Source organism: Leptidea sinapis, chromosome 38 (genome assembly GCF_905404315.1).
Source record: "Leptidea sinapis chromosome 38, ilLepSina1.1, whole genome shotgun sequence".
Lineage (NCBI taxonomy): Eukaryota > Metazoa > Arthropoda > Insecta > Lepidoptera > Pieridae > Leptidea > Leptidea sinapis.
The window spans coordinates 7,408,470-7,432,290 of NC_066302.1; the positions used below are offsets into that span (position 1 = coordinate 7,408,470).

The 23,821-nt window shown below is 34.3% G+C and overlaps 1 protein-coding gene across 3 annotated transcripts in view; it reads left to right on the plus strand.

The window, feature by feature from the left end:
* Positions 1 to 333: 333 nt before the first annotated feature.
* LOC126975941 (cytochrome P450 315a1, mitochondrial) overlaps positions 334 to 23,821 on the plus strand; it is a 36,514-nt gene continuing 13,026 nt past the window's right edge. The window contains exons 1-6 of one of the 3 annotated variants that reach the window (XM_050824062.1): positions 334 to 479; positions 1,618 to 1,872; positions 20,237 to 20,412; positions 20,483 to 20,883; positions 22,629 to 22,832; positions 22,965 to 23,107. In XM_050824062.1, the coding sequence (XP_050680019.1) occupies positions 20,264 to 20,412; positions 20,483 to 20,883; positions 22,629 to 22,832; positions 22,965 to 23,107 (897 nt within the window). In that variant the 5' untranslated portion in view covers positions 334 to 479; positions 1,618 to 1,872; positions 20,237 to 20,263. Of the gene's footprint in view, positions 480 to 1,617; positions 1,873 to 18,524; positions 18,666 to 20,236; positions 20,413 to 20,482; positions 20,884 to 22,628; positions 22,833 to 22,964; positions 23,108 to 23,821 lie in introns of those variants that run through there. The other 2 variants (XM_050824061.1, XM_050824060.1) reach the window with 2 other exon arrangements.

A 23,821-nucleotide genomic window follows, 5' to 3' on the forward strand; every position in this document is an offset into this window, starting at 1 on the left:
AGAATTAAAAATAATATTGAAATTAAAAATTTTACCGCCAGTACTGATAGAGTGTGACAAGTCGCTAGTGGAAGAGCACTTGCAAGTGCCGAGGGCATAGGTCGTCGTTGTTGCCGCGTCGTCATTTCGCAAACGAAATGCAATTTTAGAAGATTTTATTGGACTATACAAATCGGAGCCTTGTATATGGCAATTGAAGAATAAAGAGTATCATGAGTGAATTAGAAGAGTGGTGGCTAAATGAAAAATTTCTAATTAAATTACGAGACCTAGACAGGCAAATGGGACAAAAGTCAAAAAATTAATGCGCTTCGAAGTAGTGTACGAGGAGAAAATAGAAAAATTGAATCTACTGAATCCAAAGCGTCGGCTAGTAAAATTTATAATGAAGCCTTCGTTGTGGTGCTATGACATGTTTGAATTTCTCGATCACTTCTCGTAATTCGCGGTCGAATAGAGATGACGCCGATGAAATTGAGGTAAGAAATAGCTTTTTAAACAAATGTGGCGTGGGTCGTATGCGTGTACAGGTGTGTGCGCGCACGTGTGGTATATAAAAAAATGTAACTTCGAACTTGTATGAAAATTATTAAATTTGGTCGTTTATTTGATGAACCAAGGATACCGATTAAATATTATTTATGAAACTATAATTTTTATAAGATACAATCAATTTAAACCTTAATACTTAAGTTACAACGAAGTTATCGCGCCGCGATACTCTGCCTTGTTTTGTATATTGCAAAATGTCTCCTTGGCTTCGCTACAAGTTAATCAGTTTTTCCATGATAATAGATTAATTTGCAGTATTTTATTTTATAAAACACTAGCCGTTCCCACCCGCTTCGCTGGGCGATATTTTAAAGGAAATAAATTAAATTTTATTCATCTTAATAAAAAAAATTGCCATAAACCATCTAAGATAAATTTCGCATCGAATGGTGGTCAAGTTTCATGTCGATACGATCAGTGGTTTAGGCTTGAAAGAGCCTCAAACAAAGACCATTTTCATTGTATATATATATATAGATTCCCGGGGCGCATAACAACATCCTACGTGTTTCATTATATATTTTTTTGTATATTATTATACGCTAGATTTATTTCAGTAGGTATAATAGCTAGCTAACTAGGATACCGAAAGCAGGCTCAACAATCTGTCTAGCATCAGACAATCTATAATTAAATATCTTCCTTTCCCATGAATGCAAATCAGCTAGTCGATCCGGGTTTAGTTTATTGTAGCAATTCTTAAGTGAATGCGTCATCATCAACAAATACATATGGGAGACTTGACGATTTTTTTAGCGCTTGGACGTTTAATTTTTTTATCCTGGAGTATTTCAAAAAACTTGGTATTCTGTAGGACTCCCTTCATCACAAATTCCGCCATTAGTTCCAAAACCAACCAGTAGAAATTCGTAAAATTAGCATCTACTATTGCTATAAGCATAATTATAGTAATAGATTCGTTGTCAGCAGGTGGAATTATGTCAATATACTTACCATCAATCGCACCTAAGCAATAGGTAAATTCCATGTTTCTTCAATTTTGTTGCGCTATGTTTTTCCATTTTCAAATGAATTAGGAATTAGATTCAAAAATTATTGTTTAAGGAAATTGCTAACATCATCGATTCTAATGATAACACAACTATGGATACAGAAGTAATTCCATAAAATACAACACAAAACTCTGTATCTCAAGAACTGCAGCAGGAGCCAGCCGTACAACAACCAAGAGTATCAAGACCCGGTAAAAAAACACCGAGCCAGATAAATTAATAAATGAAATATTAAATTCAATTAGGCATCATTTCAAACGACCTGCAGCTTCACTGCCACCGCCAGAAGACCAGTATGATTTACTAGGTAAATAAATAGCTTTGAAATTAAGGGCAACGGGAAAACACCTTATAGGTAAAAAAATTATAAATGGCACATGTTTGAAGGAGAGATGGGAAATCTAAGCACAGAAAGGTAACAGAACAGGATTAATCCACACTATCATAGAGGCCAATAATTCATACATTCTCCTACTCCGAAAACCATCTCAAGTACTATCCCACATCATACTCAAAGCACAAGTCCCTCATTGATGCAACAGTTGCAATATACTAAATTAAATGCGAACTCTCCTCAGAACCCATTTTTCTTTTTCCGCTTGAGCATGTCGGTTTTGCTTGCACAGGTAACAAGCATAACATAGCGTGTGTGCCGTGCCGCCTTAGTGTTTCAGACTTTGAAATGACCTGTAGACAGTTTCTCCTTTAAACTAGAATCAGTAATGAAATTTATTACTATAGGAACATTTAGAATGTTTTCTTAACATTGGGGAGATCACAGTCTGTCACTGTCGTATCACCGCTCTTCAACAACACTTCCCTCAAAGCCTCGCCTAGTATCGGAATACTGGGTCTCAAAATTTCGAGCAATTACCAATTTCGTGGTCATCTGGAAGGCAAAGCCAAATTGGCTTCAAAGAAACTGGGTGTCATTAATAGAGCACGGCAATACTTCAAGCCGGCCCACATACTAGCGCTCTACAAAGCGCAGGTCCAGCCACACATGGAGTATTGCTGTCATCTCTGGTCTGGCGCACCCCTGTATCAGCTCGATCCATTTGACCGCGTGCAACGCAGAGCAGCTCGAATTGTCGGGGTCCCAGTGCTCTGTGAACGGCTGGATCACTTGGCGTTGCGTAGAGACGTCGCTTCATTGTGTGTCTTCTACCGCATTTATCACGGGGAGTGTTCCGAAGAGCTGTTTAAACTGATTCCTGCCGCCGAATTCCACCTTCGCACGACACGCCACAAGTTAGGATATCATCCTCACCATCTGGATGTGTGGCGGTCCTCCACAGTGTGGTTTTCAAGGAGCTTTCTTCCACGTACTACAAAGCTGTGGAATGAGCTTCCTTGTGCGGTGTTTCCGGGACGATACGACATGGGTACCTTCAAAAAGCGCGTACACCTTCCTTAAAGGCCGGCAACGCTCCTGTGTTTCCTCTGGTGTTGCAAGAGATTGTGGGCGGCGGTGATCACTTAACAACAGGTGACCCGTACCCGCTTATCGAACCTAATAATTAGTGAGGTGTCGTAGTTGAAGGCATGCACTGCCACGTCGAGGTGTTGCTGTCCATTTTATTTTTATTAAATTTATTAATGAAATATCATGGGGGTGGTCGCTCCCTTCATACACGGTATACGTGCCATGGCTTGGGCAACGTTGCGATGAAGCGGGACCATGAAAAGTTTATTTTTTCGTGGGCGAAGATTATTGAATTTGGGGACACGTATACGACACAATTGCTCATGAAGATCTGGAGCATCAAAGTCTTCATCTAAAATTCGACACATAATTTTTAGCTGGTCGCAAGTCCGCCTGAATTCCAGGTAATTGAAACTTAAACCATCTAAGAGAAATATGGTTGGATACAATATGAAGGGATAATATCCATAGCAACGTTTCTACAGGTATCTTAGGAAGGCCTTGTGCACTTTTTCTAATAACAGTCCGTACTTTTACTCGTAGGGATCCCAGACACAGGTTCTTGTTTCCACTTTCCTTCAGATAAGGGCATAATATAGTAATCGTATTACGAATGCATTATGGAAGTCTCGAGAGTTTCGCAGTACGAATCCTAATCTTCGAAATGTTTCAGCTTAGCATGTCGTGAATATGCATAGAGAGGAAACAGTTAAAATGTTAAATTCTTTAAAAAAATCTCATTATTATTACTTAGGAATTTCTGCATTATCTTTGATATTAATATCGGCTGCATTATCCCACAATACTCTACCATAATTATATTGCATCTAGTTCACAAAAGTCGTCCCGTAGTCGAGTCCAATCAGAGTAATATTTTCCCATTATTTAAGTAGTACTTAGGAGCTGCATCTATAAAGCTGGGTTGTCACTATGCAAGTACACTCGGACCGAGTGTATTACTGCTAGTGAACAGCACGGGCTGTCCGTATCTTTAAATAGCACATGTATTTTTATTAATTTTGAACTTAATGTGTATTTGAACACTTATTCTGGTTCTGTATTGCGAGATCTATTCAACAGGAACTATTTAAAAAGTTGTCACGTTGCAAGATAAATATATCAAATAAAATAAGATTTTCTAATTCATATAAAAAACAACAAAACATACGAATGAATATAATTATACATTGTCGCCGCGATATCCATACATTGTTGAAATAATAATTTTGCGTGGCGCCCATTTGGTCCCAAGTGCAAGTCCAAATTCGCACGAACTTATTAAAAAAGCTATCACGTTGCATGAGATATTATATCAAATAAAATTTAAATTTCTAGATCTACACCAAACGCCATGAATGAAAATAATTTAAAAAAAATATCCATAGGTATAATTATTATTGCTAAAATACTGGTTTTGCTTGGCACCCATTTGGTCCCAAAATTATTTCGTTCTCTACTACCTCGAAAACCTAGTAAACAGTATCCATTAGAAAGTATAAGAATGTATTCTCTTTGATATCCATATATCAAATTGTTGAAATCATAAAATTTGTGCGGCCGCAAACTTGGATTAAAAATAATCCCACATATAGAATAATAACGCTTAGAACGTGAGTAGGTCCAAGCGAAATGAAGCAGTTTCAATGTGGTCGTTTATGACGACATACGTTTCCCGCCGCGTCAGTGTCATTCTCTCAACTTCCAGGACAATCAGTGCGCGAAATTTAATTGAAAAATGACTTACTGCGCAGTGAAAGGGTGTCACAAAGCGTCTTATAGTAAAAATTATAATAAGAAAATCACATGTAACACCTAAATACTATTTCACAACTTTTAATGTAAGCTAATTCGTTCGTCAAAACAGCAAAATATTTTGTAAACAAAACAGACGCCATTAGAAAAATATGTTGCCAGCTATGAAAGTACTGTATTTACGAGTTCTGCACTGGGATAGCTTTTTGCAGTGTTGCCGTCAGGGGTTAGCTCACATTCCCACAAGCAAAGATAAAATTCCCCACATTCCCCACTAGTAATTTAAAAAATCCCCATTCATTCCCCAATCTCTATAATAGCGCGATAATTTAAACTTAACAGTATTATGAACTCAATTTAAAGAAAAATAATGATACTCATTAAAGAAATAAAATAAAGATGATAACTATTAATAATTTTATTAAGAACAATTTAAATGTTACAAAATGTGACAAAACAAATTTAATTAAAAAATATTATAATATAACTTATTTAGGAATCTTACAATTATTCATTTTTTTTGATGGTTCAAATTTAATGCAACCGCTGTTTTTTGAAAGACCATTCTTAGTTATCATAATAGCACTAACAGTTTCGGTATTTAATTTATTTCTGTTATCTGTCTTGATTTTTTTTAAATTACTAAATGCGCGTTCTACAGAAGCGTTAGAGAACGGGAGGGACAACAGTGCAGTAATTACAATTTTCAGGTTTGGAAATAAACAGACATTACTTTTGTTTTTTAAATTAAATACATCGGTCCAATATTCATCTGCTGGTTTTGATGCATCTAAATTTAATTCATCGTAGTTTAATAAAGCATGATCTCGCCATTCTACATCCGCTTGTTGTTGGTCAACATTATTACATAAAATCGGAAATCGAACAAAAACATAATTTAATGATTTTACTTCAAATTTTTGAGCCACTTTTGGATTAACTATCTTTATTATATCAAATATAGGATCGCTAAAATCAAATCTAACTACAATATCCGTAACAAGTTCTATATAAAATGCGCGGCAAGTTCTCAAAAAATCTACGATAGATGAATCAGGTATATTTGAATTTTCTCTAATCTCTTTCAAACTTTTATCAGCCTGTATTCCTAAATATATATTCTTGATATCGACAAAATTATCTAAATTTGTAAAATCAGCTTTTAAAATTTCTTTACAAGATCGGTTATAATCAATTTTCATATAATTAGCACTGATTTGTTTCACCAATTTTTCGACTTCTGGCTTTAAAATGTGCAAAAGAGGCTTTTCTGACTGAAATAAGATATATAAATCAGTTGTTAGTCCAAGAACATAAGACATAAATTCTAGATATATTATTGTAAATTTATTCTCCATGGTAGACAACATATCTTCTGATGGATCATCAAAAACAGTTTTGTCTTAGATAATGATTTAATGGAACATATTGTTCCAAGAGACGATCAACACAGCCTTTAACCGATAGCCAGCGACTTTGTGCTAATGTCAGGGTTTTGTGAATTTTTACTCCAAAAAGTTCTTGGAATTCTTTAAACGCATCAATCCGTTTTGCACTTCTATTAAAGTGAGATCCAAGATTCCGAATAGGATCTTCAACAGAACGTGGGAGCTTTAAGCATGCTTTATTTGCAGATAGATTGATCATATGACAGGAACACTTAATGCATGCTATATGAGGTATATCCTTTTTTAGTAAAGAAAATACAGAATGATTTACTCCTGTCATTGTATTACATGTATCAGAAGAAAAGCCTATCATGTTAGTTAATGGTATTTTCCGAATCGACAACATTTTTTTCAGCGCTTCATAAAGTTCATTAGCAGTACCACCTGGTAATTCAATCATATCTAAAAAATGAGTTTGAACTTCCATTTTTTCTTGATTGAAAAAGATTATTGTAAATGCGCACTGCTTTTTTACACTTTTATCGGTAGCTTCATCCATAATTATTGAATAATAAAGTCCTTGGGCACACAGTAAATTTACAATTTCATTTGAAAATGCTTCACTTAAAATATTTTTTACAATTGACGTAGCTTTAGTTCGTCCCAAGGTCATTTTCTGAGCGATTTTGGAGTCTGTGAATACATTGGCACACAGTGGAACCAATGTATCGACGAGAAGAAATGGTAAGTCATTCGAAGCCAACATTGCTGCAATTTTGATTTCTGCCCGACGTGTTTGAGTTTCTAAATCAGACATTTCCGAGATTGATGTTAATTTGCTTGACGAACTGACGTCTTTCCAACATTTTTTATGCTGATCAGACTCTAGATGACGAATTAAGTCACTTTTGTGGGCTGATAGTGTTTTTACACAAACAGTACATTCAGCTAGATCGTGGCCATTCTTTAATTCTGAATGTTTCTTCTTCAACCATCCCTTAAACTGAGCCTGATTCAACCAATTTTCATTAAATTTGTTAAATCGTTTTGGTGTTTTTCTTTTTTTGGTTTCATCGGATGTTTCTTTGCTTGTACTAGTACTGCTACATAGAATTTCATTACTGACCGCATTATTGTCCATTACCACTGACTAAAAAATATAAATAAATTAATTAAATTGGAAAAAAAGTGAGTTGTAAATACATTTATCTGATATAAAATTGCATAAAAATATATATATATATATATATTTAAAATACAAAAAAAAAATCTTTTACTTATTTACAAATATTTTAGTAAAAATTAAATCACTAATAGTTTATAATCTCTGTGCTTAATAAATAAATTTTACTTATTTATCACCAACGAATTTATTGAATATATATTATTGAGTTACCTCATCATCTTTGTGTCGTTTTTTTGCAACCAATTATCCATACTTAAAAGCCAATAAGAATAATTTTATTTCTAGAATTAATTTCTACCAAATGTATATTTTTGTAATTTAAAATACACTATGAATACTGTATGTAAAATCGTGAAAAACATTAAAGATAAAAAACTTTATACTCTCTCCGACTCGAATATACGCAATTTATTGTAAGCTAAACATTAAAACAATTGAACAGCGGCAGAACATATGATCAGCATTTACAATACAACAATAAAGTAGTGCACGTTCAAATTATTGATAACAATTGCTGTTAAAAGTTAAAAAAAAAATATTAGAGTGATTATAATTAAAATTAAAAATAAAAGAAAAGTAAAATAAATATTAAAGATATTCAAGTAATAGCAGTGTATAGTGTTACATTTTATAATTTAAAACATGTAAGATTTAAAAAAAAAAAATTAACTTAAAAAATAAAATGCAGAATTTTGTTGAAGAAATTGATCCTGTAACGGACAAATTTGGTGACATGAAGATTGTTATAATAAATAACAAGAATTATTATGTATTTAAAAAAAACAAGGTAATTGATAAGTATAAAATTGCTATTGTTATTGAAATTTAATCATGCTAAAAATAACTTTGTATTATATTTGTAATTCATAGAGAATATTTAATATTTAAGGTGACTTCATTTTCGTGCTTTGCCATTTAATGCCATTTGAAGACGAATTAGAAATTTCTAACGGGAACAATGAAGAGGAAATAGAAGGAGTCAAAAATGAAGATATTTTAATTACCGACGAAAGATTGGCGTAGCAAGATGAGCGGGAGGAATGATTGACTTGAATAAGGAAATAAATTTTTTTTTATCGAATTTAATCTCATTTATATTTAAAATGTTATAATTTAATGAATTTAACAAATTCTTTTAGAAATATATTTCTTTATTAAATGAAACTCCCTCAATTCCCCACATTTCATAAAAAATTTTATTCCCCATTTTATACCCGCATAAGTATAAAATTCCCCACGTTTTGGGGAATTCCCCACAGATCGGCAACACTGGCTTTTTGTGTTTATTGGTAGATATTGATTGGAGGCTATAATGTTAAATGTACGACGCCACATGATGTTATAAGTATTCAAAGTCAAAGTCAAATGATCTTAATTCAATTAGGGTTAAACTAAGCGCTTTGAATAACTATGAATATTTCTTTTAAATAAGTGAGAACGAGAAAGAGATTAACGGCCAATCTTTTTAACCGACTTCAAAAAAGGAGGAGGTTCTCAAAACGTCAGTATGTTTTTGAAGTGAAACTTCTTTATCGACATATGAGTGAAACTTTATAGCAAAACATCACGATTTTCGGTTACACGCCATTTTGTTTTTGAAGTTATACTTCTTTTGGCGTGATGGAGAAAAATGATGAGATTGAATTTTGACGATACGCGCGCATACCGACACCTGAATTCTACATCGTGAAGTTAGTTCTAGGTGGCATGAAAATCGATAACTATGTTCAAGTTGTATATTATTTTTTTTATATTTAGAACCCGTGTTTCGTAACAGTACAATTAAACAGTGTGAATAAATAAATATTATTTTGGTGTTTTAATTAAATCAATTTCATATACGACGGTGATAGTATTTACTAATAATTAATTAGTATATCTATATATATTGAATATAAGTGATAAAACTGATTTGAATAAACTGTTTTGAGTGCCTTTATAGATTTGAGGTTAATTGTCGGTATGTATAATTTATTTACATCGTTAATTAAAAATTATTACATTAATAACTAAAAAATATTTATTTTTCGTTTTGTTTTGTTTCTGGTGTATTAACAAATTTTATGTAAGTATAGATAAAAAAAATCTATACATATTTATATTAACCTTAAATGCTGAGTATTTTTACTATCTTTGATCTTAACCATTTGATTTATTTTTCCATACGCCAAAGAAGTATAACTTCTAACGCGTGTACATAAGTACACACACTCTTTTGTTTTTTTTTATCCAAGATGGCCGCCTCGCAAATATGATTTCAACAATATTGATATCGTCTCCGAGGTTCTCGAGAGTGCAGAGAAAGAATTTGGGGTCATATTTAAAATCCAAGATAGCCGCCGCGCAAATGTGTGATTTCAACAATATTGATATCGAATCCGAGGTTCTCGAGGGTGCAGAGAACGAATTTGGCATCATTTTTTAAATCCAAGAGGGACACTGTGACACGAGAAATTTTTATTCAGTAGATTATAATAAGTTTGCTAGAGTTAAGAGCTCCTTCACGGTTTTGGTATTCAATTTTACAATAAAATAACATACAGTATACTACTACTCACTGAGCACAAATTCAAGAAATATGACTTCTTTGACAAAGAAGGCTTACTATAGTATAGTAAATTATATTGAGGACTAGCTGACTCCAGAGACGTTGTTCTGTATATCATAAATAAAATAATGTTTTTTTATTAATTTGTCAATAATATATCATAATATCAAGAATTATTTCGTAAAACATGGACCTTGTTGTTATAATGAAATTGTTTCACAGTAGAACTGTCAAACCGTGCATCAATAAATTATCTCATAGAAAATATGTCCATACAAAACAAATATTGGAAATAAGAATAATTGCTTTAGATTGTAAGTTTTCTCCCACAATGACAACAGCCACTTCGCCAATGGTGGGTTTATTAAGCCTCCTTGTGTGATTACCGGCAGGTGTTTTGTCAGCTCGAATGACAATATTATGGCTGTTTGATTTGCACGAACTCGTTGCATTCTAAGCCTATGTACTTCATTGTTACTCACTAAAGAACGCAATTCTGACATAGCAATACGATTATTTTCTTGATCTGTCTCTCTCTGGTCATTATTGCGGTTAGCAAGTGAGGTAGCTCTTCGCACATTTGGTTGACTGCGGCGACCAAAGTCAGGTCCTCGGCATGGTTAATTGTAATTAATCAAAGTGAGAAAAGTTCTGGGGTCCTTATCAGTAAAGTAGCACTATCACAAATGATCAACAAATTAAATAGTACTTAAAAAAACTAAAAAAAACGCTTTTTAGTTTTCTTTATTTATAAAAGCATTTTTTGTAGTTTTTCTAAATCATTATTTGCATTGCTGAATTAAAAATTCTCTTTGGTATTCGAAAATTGCCTAATATTAGATAAATCTAATTAATTAGGTTAAAGATAATGGTTGAAATTTATATATATTTATTTGAAATTTATTTATATATATATATATTTATTTATTTATTTATTTATTTATTTATTTTTATATGTCTTATAGACGATAGATGAAAATTATATAAATTGAAAAATTGTTATTTTGCAATTTGAAAAATGGAATAATTTTATCAAATTAATGTATTGTCATCGGCCATCGATAAATCTAGAAAGTTTGAAGAAATCTGGCTGTTTTAAGTCGGTTTAAATCGCTCCCAAATGAGTCGGTTACAAACAAACATACATACTTACAGGTGAAGCTAATAAAAAGCGTGTAAAAAACAGAGCACATCATTTGAAATATACTATCACAAAAGATAACCGAAGTAAATAAAGTTCTCGCCCACGTGTCGGTAATCGTCACTCACAAAGATGCACTCTTTGTATAAAGTATTGATCGACATAGATGATGAATTGATATTGGTTGTCAAATGTCAAATATTTTGGTTAGGTTCAGAAATTTATTTGTGACAAAATTTAAGATTTATAAATCTACATAGTTGGTTGTCAAATTTCAAATACTATGGTTGCGTTCAGAAATTTAATTTGTGACAAAACTTAAGATTTATCTATCTACATAAAAATAATCTGATAGATAGTTAACAATTGTATTTAATCTACCAACTATAGTTAGCTAAAATTAAGTTTACTTTTAACGACGGGGGACACATCAAAGGAAAAATAAAATTGTTGTTTTTATTTAATTCCGAGGTTTTTCATATTTATTTACACCTTTCAAACCTTCTCTCGACTTCCACAACTAATTCAAGACCAAAATTAGCCAAATCGGTCCAGAAGTTCTCGAGTTTTAGCGAGACTAACGAACAGCAATTCATTTTTATATAATACTAGCTGACCCGACAGACATTGTTCTGTATATATAATAAATAAAAGAATGTTTTTTATGAATTTGTCAATAACATATAACATCAAAAATTATTATTATTATTAAAATATGCTTCTCTGCACTTCCACAAATAATTATTCAAGACCTAAATTTGCCAAATCAGTCCAGCCGTTCTCGTGTTTTAGCGAGACTAACAAACAGCAATTTATTTTTAAAATTGTATATAGAAGACTAGTTGGCCCGACAGACGTTGTTCTGTATATAATAAATAAAAACCAGTAAGATCCAAGGTTGAAGTATCAGTTACAATTTTTTACTAGTAGATATATAATAGAATCATGCAGCAGATCACCAGTAGTCTGCTCATCGAAGTACAGGCATCGTCACGTTCTCTCGAAGACCGCAGATATACTCACGTGATCAGTCAAATGCTCCGCGTTACACAACGTGCGTAGTTTTAATTCATTCAATTTCAATCAATGAGGCACAGCCAATGACATTCTATACATATAGACAATGCACCTCATACAAAATCAAAGCCGAAATATGGCACATGCCACAAATGACACGATAATAACCTTCGACTGCTATGTACATCTATGCAGAAATGTATAGAATATTTCTGCGTTTCCTCCACTTTTATAAAATTTTATTGGTCAATAGGCAGCAAGGTAAACACTATTTCAGTTTCAGCTGAGTATTTTGAATTTAAAACCCGATTTGGACAGTGACATAAGTGGAGTAGCAGTATATTGACGAAAAAGAGGATTGCTATTCGATTTACGTTCGTCAGTCTGTCCCTATTTTCCAATCAAAAACTGTTCAGTAGGAGGTTTTTTACGTTTTTAATCAAAATCACACTGATATTATAAAGGGCAAAGTTTGTTTATTTATTTATTGGAGAAACTCATACTCAAATATAATATTTTTATTTACGTAAAATAATGAGTTACACCGTTTATTTAAATGTCAAGTTCTTTGAATTAATTAAAATTTGACTATAAGACTTAGATGGCACCAATTCTCTTTCATTAACTCGTGTACTTTAGGCTTTAGTACCGTAGACCACATACATCTTCACTTTTGGACCTTCTGTTTACCTCACACCCAGATGGCTACCTAGTTTCCGTTGGCCCTCCTCTGGGGTCGTCGGTCCACTGCATGATTCGGAGCACCGTGCCGATCACGCGCCTAACACGGCCTCGCTTCTTAGGCTGTCGCCGCGTGTGGCACTATAGGTCAGCAGAGTGGGATGAGATGCGGTATTTTTTGCATCCTTCCCGTGGAGGCAGATCTGTTTTTCGCTGGGTGATCCAGATACCGCTGCTGCCGCTGTTGCTGATGTGGTACTGCAAGATATGGAAATTTTATTTGTGTATTAATCCTAGAAGTGAGGGTTATTACTTTAAAAACATAACGTATTGTTAATGGAACTCTTCATTCCATCCTCCTCTGTGCCTATTGGTGGCAGGTCCCAACCATGGTTTGACCGCTCCTTCAAAATGGCCTCTCGCCGAAAACAGGAGTGCTATCAGGCTATCAATGCGGTGGTAAGTAAGGATATGAATTCCAGCGAACTTAAAAAACACTACAATGATGCCTCCATGTTCTTCAAAAGAGTTATTGCTGATGCGAAGTCGAAGCACATTGGCAGAATTGGCGAGAGACTTGCACGCCTTCCCTCGGGAACTCGTGCGTTCTGGTCACTCGCCAAGGCTGTCCAAGGAAACTTCTGCCAGCCAGCCATTCCGCCACTGCACAGGGACGAAGACTCGCTGGCCCATGACGCGAAAGAGAAAGCTGATCTCCTGGGATCCCTCCTCGCGTCCAACTCGACTCTGGATGACCAAGGTGCACCACCACCGAATAATCCGCGGTGCGAGTCATACATGCCGAAGGTAAAAATCTGGCTTGGTGCCGTACTTAAGGCGCTTCTCATTTTGGATATTCACAAATCGAACGGGCCCGATGGCATTCATCAGCGAATGCCAGTACGGTTTCCGTCAGGGTCACTCAGCTGGTGATCTTCTTGCATACCTTACTCATAAATGGGCGCAAGTTGTTGAGTCGAAGGGAGAGGCGTTGGCGGTGAGTTTGGACATAGCGAAGGCCTTCGATCGAGTGTGGCATAAAGCGCTTATAGCGAAACTGCCATCCTATGGGCTTCCCGAGAGTTGTGCAAATGGTTCGCTAGCTTTTTGGCCGATCGGATCATCAAGGTTGTTATCAACGGTGCATGCTCCGACTTAAAGCCCATAAACGCTGGTGTCCCGCAAGGCTGCGTGCTATCCCCTACACTGTTTCTTCTGCATAGCAATGATATGCTACAAATCAGCAGTGTTCATTGCTATGCAGACGACAGCAGCAGGGTATGCTTCCTAGACCGGCCGTGCTAACATATCCGGGGTTAGCGTCGACGAGAACCGGAATAAACTTGTGTCTGAAATCGATGCTTTGCTTTGCAAAGTCTCGGAATGGGGCCGACAAAATTAAGTCCAATTCAACCCCAAGAAGACACAAGTTTGTGCGTTCACCACTAAAAAGTCTACCTTTGTAGTATCCCTTTGATTCGATATCGCTCCTCTAACTACCACAGCCTGTATTGGCATACTTAGCGTCGATATATCGAACAACGTTCAGTGCTGTGGTCACTTGGAAGAGAAGGCCAAACTGTCCTCTAAAAAGCTTGGTGTACTCAGTAAGGCGAAACAGCACTTCACTAAAAGCCACCGCTTGCAACTTTATAAGGCGCAAATTCGGCCTCACATGGAGTACTGTTCTCACCTCTGGGCGGGTGCTCCGCAGTACCAGCTTCTTCCATTTGACCGCATACAACGAAGAGCGGTTCGAATCATCGACGATCAAGTCATCTACGATCGGCTTGATTCTTTGGCATTGCGTAGAGATGTGGGTTCTCTCTGCATCTTTTACCGCATTTATCACGGTAAGTGTGTAGAGGAGCTGTTAGGGTTGATTCCAGCGACTGAATTCCACCACCAGACATTACGTATAGTACAGTACCACCCGCATCACGAAGACGTTTGGCCTTCCACAACCGCGCCTTTCCTTAGAAATTTCTTGCCTCGCACAGCCACTTTGTGTAATCAATTACCGGCTGCGGTCTTCCCGAACAGATACGACTTAGGAACCTTCAAGAAAAAAGCATGTTCCCACCTTAAAGGCCGGCATCGGATTTCTTGACACACCTGTTGTTGCGGTTGTCTCACTTCTGCCCATCCCGTGAGCCTCTTGCCCGTTTGCCCCCTCTTATATAAAAAAAACATGCGCCGCGGCAGGTTATACAGAGGACGGAGGAGTAATAATAAAAGTAATAATAATAATAATAATTTATTTCTCTTAAAAACATCACTTCTCGAAGCCTATTTGACTGCAGGGGTGGTTGTATCGGCGAAGCTGTTCACAGCTGCATTGGAAGATGTCTTCCTAATCCAGTTGGGCAGGTTCAATTTCGGGAAAGACGTCACTCGTCGAATCCAACTCGGAGGGGCAGCATTCGGGATGCTCCGTAAAATCTTTTCGTCCAAAATACCACAGTTTCTGAAGACGAAAGTTTTTAACCAATGTGTGTTGCCAGTGATGACATACGGAACACAGACGTAGTCGCTAACTATGGGCCTTATGAGAAAGCTCACTGTTGCTCAGCGGGCAACGGAGAGGGCTATGCTCGGAGTTTTCCTGCGAGATGGAATCAGAAATGAGGAGATCCGTAGGAGAACCAAAGTCACCGGCATAGCCCAAATGATTGCGAAACTGAAGTGGCAGTGGGCAGGGCACATAGTTCGGCGGACAGATGGTCGTTGGGGCAGTAAGGTCCTCGAATGACGACCACGTACCGGAAGGCGTAGTGTTGGTAGGCCGACCACAAGATGGACTGACGATCTGGTGAAGATCGCTGGTGTAGGATGGATAAGGGAAGTGCAGGACCGAACGTCATGACGATATTTGCGAGAGGTCTTTGTGCAGCAATGGACGTCTTTCGGCTGAAATGATGATGATGATGATCTGGTGCACCGGAAATCTGAAAAATATTAGCTTGCAATGTAAATAAGTATCAACTATCACTAGGTAAACGATACTTCCGTGATAACGTGTAAATAGCACTAGTATGTAATTGTTCACGTAATGTAAGCCGTTTACAATATACAAAATATAATATTGCTAATCATTGTTCACAAGGCCTTTAAATAAAATTTTAACAAAAAAATAACTGACTACAAAAATAACAATAATCGTTACTATATAGAATTAGATTTTGTGTTTAGATTGTATAGAAGTACGTAATTATTTTTATGCTTTTTAGTGCATATTATATCTATTGTTTTGGAATAGTGTTTTTGATGTCGGTTGATGTTTGTTAAATTTTATTTTTTGATTTTTAGTGATCGTTATAGTTAATCTGAACCACACTAACTGAATTTGTGTAGATCTACTGAATTTTGTAATACAGCAACGTGAACGTAGGTGCATTGCAATTTTTAACCGACTTCCAAAAAGGAGGAGGTTCTCAATTCGTCGGTTTTTTTATTTATTTTATTTATTTATGATTCCTTACAGCTAACAAAATGAAAAGAGTATATAAAAAATAATACAGAATAGATACGCCAATTAAAAGGAATACAATAAGTATGTGACAAAGTAGTTTAAGACAAAAACGAAAAATACTAGAAAAATTACAAGAAAAAATTAAATAGAAAGAAAAGAAGAAATCCTATCCATATTGAGTAACTGAAACGGTGAGTAGGTTGTGTGGTGTGAGTGAATGTGAGTAGTGTGAGTGAATGTGAGTAGTGTGAGTGAATGTAAGTGGTGTGAGTGAATGTGAGTGTTCGAATATAATGTTTAAATTACGATGTGAGACTAATAATTTATCCTGAAAATACTGATGATTAACTCCTGCAATTTAAACAGTTTAATATCAGTTTTTTTAACATCAGACGTGATAAGTTGAAAATGTCGACGGAACAAAATTACTTATTAAATATGTCAGGAATTCGAAATAGAAGTGAACATTTGAGATACTTAGTAGAAGCAAAGGGAATGTTAAATAAATTAGTATGCCTAGTGCGCAATGTTGGTACCTGGAATGATATTTTGTTTAAGATATCTGGACAGTCAAATTTATTATGTAATATATCATAAAGGAGTAACATATCAATTACATCTCTTCTGTCTTCCAAGGTATCGATTTTATCATAATTGCAGGCTTCTTTGTAGTCTAAAGGAATGAATTGAGATTAAAAATTCAATTTTTTCAAGGCGGTCAATATAACATTCATATGTAGGCCTCCAGATAGGACTTGCGAATTCAAGGATGCTTCGCACGTAGGTAAGCATAATATAGCGCTAGGCACAAGATGTCATTGAAAGGTTCGCAAGTTTGTAGAATAAACCCTAGATTTTTATAAGCCTTCTGTGTTATTATTTCGATGTGCTTATTATGGGTTAGTTTACTATCATGGATCACACCTAAATACCTTATTTACTTATGTTTGTTACCTCAAAACTTTCGACTGGATGAACCGATTTTGATAATTCTTTTTTTATTTGAAAGCTGGTGCTTCCCGTGTGTATACATACGTATGGCAATTTGGATGATAAATTTACGAATAACTCAATATCGCGCCAACCGATTTCGATGATTCTTTTTTATTGGAAAGGATATACTTCAAATATAGTTTAGTGGGAGTTTGGTTTGGTTCTGATTTCGGAATCCATGGCAAACTAACGGAACTCTTCAATTAAGCGCTTACGTTCATTGCTGCATCGATAAATTTAGTATATCTGCACATATTTAGACAAGTTGTTGGTTGTTGGTTGTAAAAAAAACTGGCTTCAAAAACACTATTCCAAAACAATAGATATAATATGCACTAAAAAGTATAAAAATAATTGCGTATTTTTATACAATCTAATTCTAGTTACGATTATTGTAATTTTTGGAGTCGGTTTCATCTAAGAAGAACATATAAAAAACTCAACGGCCACTCTTTTAAATCAAATAGCATATTTTACAATGATTGTTATATGATATGAATCGTGTTTAATTATTATTATTTTTTCATAAAAAGCAATAAATAATAAACTGTATATATATAAATTAAATCGTATACTGGATGTATCAACCTTTAGAGCTTGAATTATTCATTGTTTCTATAAGGATGCTTCGTGAACATGATGGTTGTGATTACTGTCACAATTAGTAATCCATCCATCAAATACAATGATATATAATATAACAGGTTACAGTTAATAAATCATAATTTCAAATTTATTTTAAAATTTCAATTAATTGATGATTTTATAGGAACTATTTTTGATGTCTACCACCAGAAACGGCACAAAAAACTCTCTCAGTATTTTTATGCGTTCTAATAAAATAAAGTGCAATTCATTTAATATTCTTGTAAATGTTCATTTTTTATAATAAATAATATTATGCAAACTAAAATCGTACTTAAACATAAATCTGTAAAAGTGCTTCAGAATAAAAAAAACTTTTTTGATACGATACTATACGACCTGCTTCCTGCGACGTCGTCTGCGTGGACGCTATAAGCAGTCTAAGTCCCGATCTTTTGTTATTAAAAATAATCATACAAAATTTGAATTATATCTTTCAGACAAACAAACAAAACTTCTATAAACTACTTTTGTACTTCGGTATTTTTGTAGAACTCACAGCACGTAATCTTTAAGAAAATATTCAATGTAGATACCGCTTTTACTTTGCTACGATTTTATTACAATATGTATAGGTAGATATCGTTTGAAAGTATAATTTAAAAAATGTATTATTCACGATCCTTTGACGCAAGTCCTGTGAAGATAAACTACACCGAAAGCTATAATAAAATTTAAAACGTTATTAGTTTGTTCTCTGTTGTTGTTATGTGAACACGAAATCTGAGTAGGGTCAAATTTTATCGCTGACATTTTGTTAATATTATGAATCATCGTACCTATAACAGGATAGTGTAAAAGCTTTTGATTCACTTACATGTCAACAAAACTATTTAGTTTTATTTGCTGTGGTAAGTAATTTCAAGATTTTTTCAATGTGAGTATTGAATTTATTAGTGTTACGTGATTAGTAAGTATTGAAGTTTAGTGAAATTTACACCAATTAAATTGCCAATTAATAACAAAATTATTTCAGCGCGATTGATAATAGTACATACAAGCTTAGATTAAGGATTGTCCTCGACAACAATAGTTTTTTATAACGGCAACTATTAGATCCTTGTGTGCGTAGCATCTTGACACTCAATGGCATCTTTCAAAATTTGTAACATACGCTTTGTGTTATTTTACATTGAAATAAATAAAATACAAAATACTTACCAGCCAGTGTCTTTCTTATTTCTTTTCATTTTTACAAAGTTTTACAACCAATCAACGCAAATTTTAGTGTCATTATTAGCAAAGTTTAACAGAACATGTGGAACGTCAACGTGACACATTGGTCGAGACTGGCTCGAGTACACCCACTTGGGCGTAGTATTAGTTGCCGCACTTTGCAACTACGCCTACGGTATCTAGTTAGAGGACAGAACAATCCTTAATCTAAGAGTAAAAGTATAAGTAATTCTAAAACGTACAAATTTGCATCGTGATGTATGTTTGTTTTTTTCAACCATATCATACTATTTACGTAAGTATATTATTTTTTATAATTAGGTATTCAGTTAGGTAACTTTGTGTGTGCAAAAGTATCAAACCACGTGTGCATTTCACTAAAAGGATATAAATTTTACATTCAAATTTGAATAAAATAAAGACTGGATTGAATATTATCTCATTGGCTGTGTCATTGGTTTTTACAAATAGCAGCAATTTTAAAATACGTTTGTATGCGTAGATTTAAAAAACTTTTAAGAAGGTCATCACAATATCCATCCTTCGCGACCGCGACGGCACAAGCGACATATGCTTAGGTTCTGGCGGTGCGACGTGTTATAGACGTCCGACACGTCCGACGCCTACAAGTTAGAGAAGGTCCTAAGGGTCATTATAACGTTCATGAAATGTGTGTATTTAAGTCTAGATAGGGAAGTATTTCCTGCTATAAGCAGTTTGAAAAAAGCATTACTAGCCGGTTTTATGGTACGAGTATGTGAGGATCACCCTTTTTCGAAAGTTAAAGTGTAACGGTATTTAAACAGCTTAGTTGATGTTGATGACCTACAATATGCTTAATGTAAAAATCAGCAATTGCATTATCTCTATCTTTGATGTATTACTGATTTTCTTTCAAAATAACTCATGAAAAAAAACATGAAATAATTATTCAAAATTCGATTTAATAGTCAGATTGGCACCTAAACGAAATTTAGGTGGGCTAAGTGGCGGTGGCCGCATGAAAATTGTAAATGAACTTTAATGAAATTCATTTATTTATACGCTTTGAAATATTTAAGCATTATATTATAATCATTTAAACAGCACAAAAATTGTTTCGCAAAAATATGAAATGTTAAGTAATACTACCTACCTACTTATTTTTTTTTCTTTCTGTAATTATTCTGGTGTAAATATTGCTAATTAGGTATATTATGTCACATTAATTGGAAGGTTTTGATTAATTTGTAATAATTTCTTTTAGTTTTCTATTTAATAGACAATCGCCAAAATGATTCGAAAATTTAGCTCCAAACAGCTAAGAAGCGTCATAGGAAGGCAAGAAAATAAATTAAAATCTTTATCAGAGATGCCGCGCCCAACATCTCTACCTATAATAGGGACGAAAATTGATTTATTTATGAGAGGTAGAGGAACAAGGTATGTGTAAAATTTATTGCAGTGATTATGTATGTCATAAATAAATTTAAAAAATGAATATATTTTGTAGAATTCATGAATATGTTGATGAGCGCCACAAAAACCTGGGTAAAATATTCACGGAAAAGTTTGGTACAACCGATTTAATATTTATTAGCGACGCTGAACTTATTAAAACATTGTTCATGAATCTAGAAGGAAAGTATCCTATGCATATACTACCAGACCCATGGGTTTTGTATGAAAAATTGTATGGCTGTCAAAGAGGTCTTCTGTTCATGAACGGCGAAGAATGGTTGTCCAATAGGAGACTAATGAATAAGCATTTGTTACGAGACGGCGCTGAATTGACGCTTCGAGAACCGATCGTAAACACAATTGAAAAGTTTATTGATTCTTGGAAGAGAAAAGTTAAAAATAATGAGGAAATTATTGATATTTCATCGGAGTTTTACAAACTGTCTATAAATGGTACGTACCTACGTTTTAAATATTTGTATGCATTGTAGAAAAGTTTTATATATTATGGCATAAAGCCAACCAAGTATTATGTGGGAGCTGTGTCGACTGCGCCAACAGCGATCTTAAATGAGTTTTCTACCGCCATACAAATAGAAAGAAAGAAAGAAAAACATTTATTTCACACTCACAGGACACACTTAATATAAAAAGATAAAAGTACAAAACAAACCGAAAAAGAACGTATTTAAATAGTAATAGATTTAATATTGGAGAGTTCCTGTGCAGTGCAGGAAATGTGTCACCGACTCAGGATTATCTGTGACACGGCCGTGGCTATGACACAGCACTGATTTTCAGCGGTGCCCGTTTAACATTGGAGATACAGTGTGCTCGACATACAGTTAATAATTCCTAATAATAATATATACATAAAATTCAATGCAAAATAGTCAAATAGATAATAAAATATTTAGATGTTTTAAAATAAGCAGTAGTATTAAAAGAAACCTATATCAACAAACATATATCTATAAAACTGGAGAACACCTATACTTTCACCACCAATGCTCTCAAAGCTGATCTTGTTTTTGTCGTTCCAAGAATCGTGACTTACATTTCCGTCGAAAATTTTCGACGGTTCGTAATTCACGAAGAGGAGGTGGAAGATTATTCCAGCATTTGGTTGCATTGTAGCGAAAACTTCCTCTAAATGCAGCACTATGGTGTTTTAAGACAGCCAGTCCATATTGCGAGGCTCTTGTTAAATAAGTGGCGTTGAGATCCCCTAGCCAAGACAATTTACGGTAGAGGTAGTATGGTGTTTTGGATTTTATTACACCGAAAAGCATAAATGCAAAATGAACTTTTCTGCGGCAACTCATTTTAAGAACTCCGGCATCGTTCAAAAACGGAGTTATATGGGATCGGGCAGGTATGCTCCAGCAGTAGCGTGCACACGCGTTTTGCCTTCCTAGAGCGAGCCAGTAATTGGTCCCCATATACCACGTCTCCGAAATTCAGCTTTGACAAAATAAGTGAATCACATAGTCTAAGACGTAACTGAGTACTAATGTAATTTCTTATACCATAAAGTGTTTTAAGTCGATAGTAACAGTTAGCTATAGTTTTATTCACATATTTTTCGAACCTCAAACTCTTGTCAAAAATGATGCCTAGATTACGAGCCTCAGAAACACATTCTATACTTTTATTTCCAATTTAAATAGTGAAGATAAGATACTTTTTTATATTTAAGTATAAATTATATAAACAATTTGTTTTTTTTTAAGTGATTCCCTCACTTCTGGTATTAATTATTCAAACTTACTTAATTGATTAGAGTTTGACAGAGAGACATCTCAAGTCAATTTCCTAACATGCAATTAGTGGGGTTGAGCACCTGCTCAACTATATGACCTGTTGATAACCTTATCAACAGATCATATAGATGGAGCCACAACCTGAGTGTTGAACAAGATATACCGAAACTTACGACCCATGCATTTTCAAACGGTTGGCTCAGTTGGAAAGAGCGCTCGGATGCAATCCGAGAGGTCGTGGGTTTGAGTCTCGAATCGTTCATTAATATTGGTGCCAAATTTAATAATAACAAAAACATTTAAAATATTTGACTTTTCGCTGAGCCTTAACAGAATATTTTTTGTCTGACTACTTTTCTATCATTATTGGTATGTATCTATATTTGAAGGTATTCTTACATTCATCAATTAATAATATTGCTTTATTCTTTATAGTTCTTATAAATATCTTAATGGGAACAAATATACCAACTCCAAGCAGACATTACGACGAATTGCTTTTAAAGTTTTCGTCATCTGTGAAAGATATATTTGAAACGACGACGAAATTATACGGCCTACCAATAAATTTGTGCCAACAACTTAACCTAAAACTCTGGAGGGATTTTAAGGAATGTGTAGACTTGTCATTACTATTGGGTATGTAAGTTGGAAAGATTATCGAATTTTTTTAATAATCGTTCTTTAATGTTCAGAAAATAATTTTTTCTGGACATATCTTACTTAAATTATAAAAGTATAAAATTAAACTCATTAGTTTAAAACTTTCAGGCAATAAATTGGTTACTGAAATGTTACACTTACAAAAGAAAGGGAACTACAATGGTTTATTGAATAAAATAATTGATGAAAATATGGACGAAAAAACTATATCTAGAATATTAACAGATTTTATTATGGCAGCAGGGGATACGGTGAGATCAAAGAATAACATACATTAATTCCTCTTATTTTCAGGTTGATGATATATTTTGTAGCAAAGTAATTTTTAAAAGCGTCAGTGGCGCTATAGGTAGAACCGATGACTCTATAACCACATTGCCCCCGGTTCTTTCCTCGCCCACCATGTACCAATGAGTTTAAGGTATTCCAATTTATATGTGCGATTATTTGACTATATTAGGTTCGGTAAGGTTCTTGTGAGTTCGCTGTTATGAGAGAAGATGTCATTACAAGAGAATTGGCCGCAGATCACATACCATCAGTGACACGTGTATTTATACTGGTTTATCCTCCTGCATCACTTATGAATATTAAATTGAATAAAAATTTACTCAATGTATAAAGGTTATACGGGTAATCCTTACCCAAAAAAAAAACGGAATGATGTACGCACCTGTTAATATTGGAATCATTTTTAGAAGTAGACTATTCTTAAAGCATTGTTATCTATTGAAGGAAGCAGAGACTAATCAATCTTCTTCAGAGATTTATTTGGCAATCGTCATTTACACTTGACTTATGCTCTTTTGTTACTTTTGTTGGAAAACTTCATTAAGTAGATTGGTATAAATGCATTTTTTCTCAAAATTAATTCTATTAGAAAATAATATTTTTTATTTAGCATTCACCCCCGTTTTAATACATTTAAGCATTTAAGGCAGCATTCCAGACAACGGCATCAAGTG